Raw genomic sequence first — 8206 nt, forward strand, 5'->3', positions numbered from 1 at the left:
GTACCCATAGATGCTTTCTGGCTGCAACACTGTCCAAAAACAGGGGGAGGGAAGGTTGCTTGTTAGTAACACGCAGACTGTCTTTCTAAAATGAGATCATCTTGCAATTTGCCATCATTGCCATTAGGACTCAGGTGATTATCCTAATTAATGTCTGTCTAATTAAATTACTGTCAGCAGTTAACCAATAGCAAGAGCTGTTTCATTAGCTGTGCAACCGGGAAGATCAAAAGTGAGTCCTTCCTTACTATTGCAAAGTGTCAATTGGCCAATCGCTTTTTTTTGGGGGGGGGGCGGGGGGGGAACTAGTACAAGCCTTTGTGAGAGTGCTTAAAGAATTGCTTTCAAGCGGGTTGGGCTTTTGCATCTGCTGTTGAGGGTTTCTATAGGGTGAAGTGCTTACTTATTAAGCTATGCAGTTGGAGCACTGCTTATCTTCATCTATAATGCTCTCCAAGAAATTTTTAAATGTGAATAGCACTTATCCCAATAGTGAGCTAGCTTTACATGATCCCATCATCTCGGCCAGTGACAACCTCGAAAGAAGTTCACCTCTGAAAAAAATTACCAGGGGGATGACGAATCAATCAGAGGCAGACAATTTTCCTGACTCCAAGGACGCGTCGGGGGACGTCCAGAGAAGCAAGCTCTCTCCTGTTTTGGACGGGGTCTCTGAAATTCGTCATAATTTCGATGGATCAGCGGCAGACAGATATCTCCTGTCACAATCGAGCCAACCACAGCAACCGACTGCTGCTCCTAGTGCTATGTTTCCTTACACTGGCCAGCATGGACCAACACATCCCGCTTTTTCTATTAGCAGTCCGAGCAGGTATATGGCTCACCATCCTGTGATCACAAATGGAGCCTACAATAGCATTTTGTCCAATTCTTCTCCTCAAGGTTATCCGGCCACTGGTTACCCATACCCTCAACAGTATGGACACAGCTATCAGGGAGGACCTTTCTATCAATTTTCTTCCGGTCAGCCAGGACTGGTTCCCGGCAAAGCCCAGGTGTACTTGTGTAATAGGCCGCTGTGGCTTAAATTCCATAGGCATCAAACTGAAATGATCATCACTAAGCAAGGCAGGTAAGTGGACTTCTTTCTTTCTCAACGCCACGTAATTTCACCATTCTAGATAAGACAGAAGAGCGAACGTTTACTAACTGCAAAATGGCAAACATTAAATCAAAAGATTATTTAAGAGACACAGCACCATGTCTGTTTTTTTGGGATGGCACGAAACCGGATTTGCCATGTCTACCAGTCTCTAGAGACCGGATATCTTTGATTATAGTAAGAATTTGTGACGATTTGTGTTGTGTACAAATTACCTGCTTGTAGTCTAAAGAGAATGTCCCCAGTTGCTAAGACTTTTAAAATTTATTCTAATTCAAGGCGTTAAATGTACCTATTCATAAATCGCATTAAACAGGGACATTCGAAGAAACGTTAAAACAAGGGTTTTATTCTGGCATCTCACTTTATTACTTAACACAACATTTTAAGAAACTGGATTACACAGGAAAATGCAATGTGGATTGATGATATATATTCTGACAAGCCTAAACACAGACCTATTTTAATGTACATCTGATTTATTTCTTTTGAGTAAATGTCGCTCTTTCTGTTTCAGGCGGATGTTTCCATTTTTGAGTTTTAACATCTCTGGTCTGGATCCGACTGCACATTACAACATCTTTGTTGACATTATTCTGGCCGATCCCAATCACTGGCGATTCCAGGGAGGGAAATGGGTTCCTTGTGGAAAAGCGGATACCAATGTACAAGGCAAGTTGTTCAGCAATCTGTCCTCCTTTAGATCAGCGATTGGGACTATTGTTGAATCTCGCTCATTTTGGTAATCCCAGAGTTATCCTGTTTTCCTCAATTATATTTAAAATTGAACCTTCTGCGTTTTACGGCTTCACTGTTTTGCGATCTCGCGTTCCAGACTAGAAGATACATTATACATTCTATTACTGGACTGACTGGATATTGGTTGTATTTTTGGATGTCTTCTATAGGCAACAGGATCTATATGCACCCAGATTCGCCAAACACAGGTGCTCACTGGATGAGGCAAGAAATTTCCTTTGGAAAATTAAAACTAACCAATAACAAGGGCGCATCAAACAACAACGGTCAGGTAACTGGCTTATTTTGATGCAATTATGTTCTTTTTCCGTGCGTATTTTTCATGAACTCCGATGATAAACCAAGATTTTAAAGATTTGTTTAATATACTGAAATTGATTAACCGATGAGTTTAGGGTCCTTGGCACACGTTTTGACGAGATGTTATATGACAGCTTAATAGCTAAAACATGGAAAGTGAGTTTGATTATCTGGCTGTGGGTTTAAAAAGACAGAAAAGTAAAGCATTTCCATGTCGGTTTTTTTTTTTGACAGATGGTGGTTTTACAGTCTCTACATAAGTATCAGCCCAGACTACATGTAGTTGAAGTGAATGAGGATGGAGCTGAGGATTCGAATCAGCCCGGCAGGGTTCAGACCTTCACCTTTCCAGAGACTCAGTTCATAGCAGTTACAGCTTATCAAAATACAGATGTAAGGAGTTAATTGGGAACACAAAGCATATAATTTAATTGTTTAGCTCTTTGTCTCAATTATGTTGCAAAATTCCTACATTTTTCACTGAATAGAACATTAATGAAACCCTTTAATTAAAAAAAGAGTAGAGCACAACTACATTTTATCACTGTGTAGTAAAAGATGACTCCTGGAAATTATTTTTTACATTCCTGATTATTTTTCAAATACAAATACTATATTCATTGGCACAGTTTGCAACGGATGAGAATCCGACTCGACACAAAGATTTTACTAGAAGCATGACAGCCTCACTGCTGCACTGTATTGCACAAATATAACTTTCTTTTATAAAGGATACTTTTTCGTCGCGATTTACATTAATATTTTAAGAAGCTGTCTGCACATAGTTCGGTTGCTAAGAAACCAGAGTGACTAATGGCTTTAAACAAACATTTTGTGAAGTATTTCTCTATTGAAATTTATTTTTAACAGATCACACAGTTGAAAATTGACCACAATCCCTTTGCCAAAGGATTTAGAGATAACTATGATACGTAAGTTTGTGCTTCATTTTTTAAAATTTAAGAAACCTACGGAATGGCATTATGTTAACACCTACGTTTTAAATAGTGATTTAAAAAATAGACAGTTTCCAATTAGCTGTCAAGATGTATTAAATCTGGGCGCTTTTAACTGGTGATGCTTAAAATTGCAGCCGTTGCTTCTGTATAGTGATCACTTGTATAGCGATCACTTTTAAAAATAATCCTGTTTTGCATAGTTATGTCTGAGTTAAAGGCAGCTTACTTCTAGTTTTACATTTATTACGTGGTGCCTTTGAAAATGTTGATGGCCAACACTATCGAGTATAGGAATGCACAAGTGTAACATGCATCTATTATATCAAAGTGTGCCACAAGGTGTCTTTCAGGTGACCAAGATACAAAGTAGGCGCTGACTTGTGAATTTAAAAAAAACATGCTGCTGTGTTTGCATCGTGTTTTTGGTTGTGTGACTTTTAATTTTAAGCCTCGTGTGTACTTCGCCTTGGTAAATCTGGTGTGAATCAGTAAATATTCCTTTCGCTGAAAGTGACGGTGCTGGTTGGGAGTTAGGTTTTTGAGGCAACGCCTGCGGGCTGCTTTCGCTTCTCACTCAGGTCTCCCTTCTCTCTCTCTCTCTGGCTTTTAGGATCTACACAGGCTGCGAGGTTGACCGGCTCACCCCGTCCCCGAGTGACTCCCCCCGGTCTCAGATCGTCCCGAGCAGCCGCTACGCCGTCACCCAATCCTTCCTGCAGGAGCAGTTTGTTAATAACTACGCCAAGGCGCGGTTTCACCATGGCGGCCCCGGGGGTGGAGGAGGAGGAGGAGGCGGCGGCGGCGGCAGTGAGCGGAGTGTCCCCCACAGCAATGGGCTGCTGTCCCCGCAGCAAGCCGAGGAACCGGCCGCTCCGTCCCCGCAGCGTTGGTTCGTCACCCCGCTGCAGCAGCCGGCCAACAACCGCCTCGACTTCTCGGCCTACGACACCGACTTCGCCGGTAACGCCATCCTGTCGTACGGGGTGGGGGTGAAGGCCCTGCCGCTGCAGGCCGGCACCCGGCCCCTCGGCTACTACCCCGACCCGTCCGGCTGGGGGGCCCGCAGTCCGCAGTACTCGTGCAAATCGAGCGCGGTGCTGCCCTGGGCCCGCGGGGCCTCCACTAACTCGTACCTGGAAGAGGCGGCGGCGGCGGCCGCGGCCGCGGCGGCCGCTGCCGAGGGTCTGGGCCCGGGCGGGGGCCCGGGTCCCGGCCCCGGCTCGGACCGCTCGCCCCTGGCGGCCGCCGCCGAGGACACGAAACCGAAGGAGCTGCCGGACTCGGCCTGGATCGAGGCCCCGTCTTCCATTAAGTCCATCGACTCCGGCGACTCGGGCATCTACGAACAGGCCAAGAGGAGGCGCATCTCGGCGGACGGGCCACCGCCTCCAGCCCCGGCCCCGGCCACCGAGAGCCCGTCTCCCCTTAAGAGTGAGGCGCTGACCCCGAGAGACTGCGAGAAAAACTGCGCTAAGGAGATGGCCTTTTACGGCTTCTACTCTCACACCTAAAGCCTCCCCGCGGGCGAGCAACACCCGCCGCCTGGCTTTTAAACTGATCGCCTCCCTCCTCGGAAATGCCAAAAGCCAAACCTGCTGGTGCCAACATCGAGTTTAATTTGCTGCACAAAAGATGCCCATTTTCTCTCCTGGTTGTGGTGGTGATGATGATGATGCCTGTAACCATTGGTAATCCCGGGCTCGGATGCACAGGCGGTGTTTTGTTAAAACCCTGTCAGTGTTTTCATGTGATAAATAATTATAAAACTGTGAAGTTTAAAAGCCGTGCGTTCACCTGTACAAACATATATATCTTTCTCTCTCTCTCCACCCCCTCCCACCCTCCCCCTCCCCGCGCCTTTCGTGTATTTCAGTTGAAATTTGGGTATGTAAATCGTGTCTGTACAGGAAACTTTTATTCAATTCCTATTTGGCCAACTTTTATAGTTGGAAGTAAGCCAATTCTATCTAATCACATGTACAGATTATTTTAAACGGTAGATCAGTGGCATTTTGCGTTATTTACCTTCGGATGGCTCGAATTATAGAGTAAGATTTTAATGCATTCATTTTGTAGAAACGTAGAATTTTAGAGATTAATTCCTGAAGTTGCTGCCAAGTTGTTTAAATGACAGAGTTCCTCTCAGAAAAAGTATATTATGGTCTGTTTGCAATAGGGGCTGGGGGAGGGGGGACTTTGACGCTTTTCAGGGTTGATATGTAAATTTTGTCTATTCTGTAAAGATATTATCGTGCTTGTATATGGGTATACTTTCATCCCGTTCCAGTCTGTGAAGTGAATGTCACAGATCCTGTTTGTTTTTTTTGCCAGTTTGTATACATTAATGTGTAAAATGAAATAATAAAAAGTATGGAATCCTTGCCTAGCCTTGCAAATATTTTCGATCGTACAAAATACCATTGTTGCGGTGAGTTCTAATTTAGGGTAACATGTATGCAGAATCTCCTACATCCCTTTTATTAACTGTTTTGACTGTTATAAACCATGTTATTAAATGCAGTTGGGTAGTGAATTTCCAAAACTTACGAATGAAGATACATTCCTTTTAACTTATGATTTTCATAAATTAGAAAAAAAAGGGTCCGCTGTAATATGCATTAAAATTAGGGAATTTACTAAGATTATTTTTAAACCCATGGGACTGAGTTACGTTTATATTGCACATTCATCTAACTTGGCACAAATATTGTACCAGTTTGTTATGCTCCTGTTCGTGGTTAGTTTAAGGTGTAAGTATGCACGTTTGAAAGGCTAATTGCGCTTTTTGGTAACGAACTCATAATGCTTCTATGCTTTTTGAGACTATATGCGACGATTTACCAGTTGTTTGCTCGTCAGATCTATTCATTGCCTCGAACTTCGTAATTATGTTACTTCCACGAGCCGAGCCCAGCCCAAATGCCATTTAACATTAATTCCTGTAATTACGTATCTCACAAATTTAAATTCCTCCACTTTCAATGTTTCCCACGGCCATTTTGATCCGTTTGAGGACTGCGGTAAACTTGTGTTCAACATTTAAATTAATTGGCATTTGTCTTAAGCACGAATGAAAATCTTTCCCTTGTTTTTCTTCCGATTTCGATTCTACTCATTCTTAGCATCCTCCATTAGATAACTAATCTGAAGTCCATTAGGAACGAAATATATTTGTTGTACAGATAAATGTTACATTTTACTCTGCGCAACAATTGTACATGAATTTTAAAATGGTAAAATGAATCAAATATTTTTCTAGGAATCTGTTAGAAAATAAATCTGATTTCTGCAGCAGGCTTTTGAGTATTTTACAATACAACCTATTAATTCTTATTCCACGTATAACATTTCCGGTCACGAGCATGCGGAGCTTTAACTATAAGTATGACATTCAACAGAATATAGTAATTCCGTTTTAAATGACGTCACGACATGGTTGTGTAGAGGCAAAAGGAATCAAAAATAGAAACCATTCGTGCTTTGAAGATTTCAGCTTTCTGGCCCCAAGCATTTTTCACTATAATATTCCAAGTAAAATACTGCACAAAATTAAACCCATGCGTGCTTATTTCGATTTAATCGGTATTTTGCTTTAAGTCTGGGTGAAACATATTACCACTTGAGTGCCCTCAAAACGGTAGCTTGAAATAATTAATTTGTATTTGTACTGGTTGTCTCATGATGCCCCTTATTACTTATAAACTGTACACTGTTTAGCTTTGGTACCTTCTAATGATTAACTTCACGTGGTACCTTTAAAAACTTTGATTTGTTTGAGCTTAAAAAGCAACCGAAAAGATGTTTAATACCTTCTGATAATCCAGGATGCTCGACTAGAAGCAGTCATTGATTTGTGAATTGCAGCAACTTAAAATAATTTTTCGCCTCGTCCCTCCTCCCGAAACACAAACAAAAAAAATGTATGAATATAACAAGAACGAAACACGGATACCACAACTAAATGGGTAAATCACTAACGGGTGCTGTGATTTATTAAAATCCTTCCTACAAGTCTAGAGGATGTTCGATACGACAATCCTTACAAATATGACGTACTTATAATATGACAATAAATACTTAACTACTTTTTCACAAGTTATGTTGGTGCTGAATTACATCTTTTTAGCAAATAAGTCTTTCACGGCTCTAATCTGTCATATGGCATTCTACACCTGGAATTAGCAGTGCTGCTGCTCGGTAACAAACATGAATTGCGAATTTTGAACTTTAGCTAATGAATGCACAGTATTCTGAGAAGTGCATTGATTGACATAAGTATACATAATTCGTATAGAGTAAATTAAAATCTTTTTTTTTCTAATCTCTCTTCGGATGCAATGCTTAAATGTTGAGAACACAACTACAAACTCGAAAAGCAAGATTGCTCACCAAGTGTTCAGGTTACTTTTCTGCAGTTGAAAAAAAATTTCAAGTATTTTGGTCATATTAAGTATTTATCGTTGATGCAACCTTGTTGTCCAGCCGTTTCGTTTAATGGTTAATCATCATAACATCTGGGCTCCGTCAGTAAGCGAACAATACCGTCAAATCAGGCAGATGATCTTTAGTTGGAGAAACTTCACTCTCAAGTGCTGAAAGGGCTCATTATAGATATCTAATACAAATCCATCTGGAAAAAATAACGATCCACACATCTGGAAAAAGTTGTAGGATTGCCCGATAAAGGGAAATGTTGACGGATTTGGTTAATTTCGTCACACCAAAAGCAGGGTTGGTCTTTTGGAGATCTGATTTACTGTGCTAGATCCGGCTTGTTGTTTACTGCTGAATAACTTCTTTCGGAAGTGGCACCTACTATAAGCCCAAACAAGGTCAGATAGTGACATTCCACATCTTATGTCTTGTAATGTGTACGCCGCTGAAAGCGAGGAATTTCAATAACGCTCAACATCTTTTTCAGGATATTTATAAAAAGGTTGGGCCAACCAGCTAAGGTCTCTGATTTCTACATTTAGTTTAGTGTTGTATCCTGACATCCATCTTTCGGCCGTTCGCAAGTAGGATAGTGCATTCGACGCTAAATTAGGCAGTAAACTCGATAATA

At 41.6% G+C, this 8206-nt stretch overlaps 1 protein-coding gene across 1 annotated transcript; it reads left to right on the plus strand.

Moving 5' to 3' along the window:
• The first annotated feature begins 413 nt into the window (after positions 1 to 413).
• LOC144686699 (T-box brain protein 1-like) lies at positions 414 to 5516 on the plus strand. The gene is made up of 6 exons (XM_078552276.1): positions 414 to 1093; positions 1641 to 1795; positions 2032 to 2153; positions 2417 to 2575; positions 3053 to 3114; positions 3752 to 5516. The coding sequence occupies exons 1-6, from the start codon at positions 414 to 416 to the stop codon at positions 4650 to 4652; spliced, it is 2079 nt and encodes a 692-aa protein (XP_078408402.1). The 3' UTR covers positions 4653 to 5516.
• The last annotated feature ends 2690 nt before the right edge of the window (positions 5517 to 8206 follow it).

The sequence above is a fragment of the Cetorhinus maximus genome, chromosome 11 (assembly GCF_964194155.1).
Source record: "Cetorhinus maximus chromosome 11, sCetMax3.hap1.1, whole genome shotgun sequence".
NCBI classification, from domain to species: domain Eukaryota; kingdom Metazoa; phylum Chordata; class Chondrichthyes; order Lamniformes; family Cetorhinidae; genus Cetorhinus; species Cetorhinus maximus.

What these genes read in the sequence shown, in the direction of transcription:
- LOC144686699 (XM_078552276.1), top strand. Translation starts at nt 414, where the DNA reads ATGCAGTTGGAGCACTGCTTATCTTCATCTATAATGCTCTCCAAGAAA. An exon ending in ATCATCACTAAGCAAGGCAG is followed by an intron (nt 1,094 to 1,640) that starts GTAAGTGGACTT and finishes TTTCTGTTTCAG; the next exon opens with GCGGATGTTTCCATTTTTGA. An exon ending in AGCGGATACCAATGTACAAG is followed by an intron (nt 1,796 to 2,031) that starts GCAAGTTGTTCA and finishes TGTCTTCTATAG; the next exon opens with GCAACAGGATCTATATGCAC.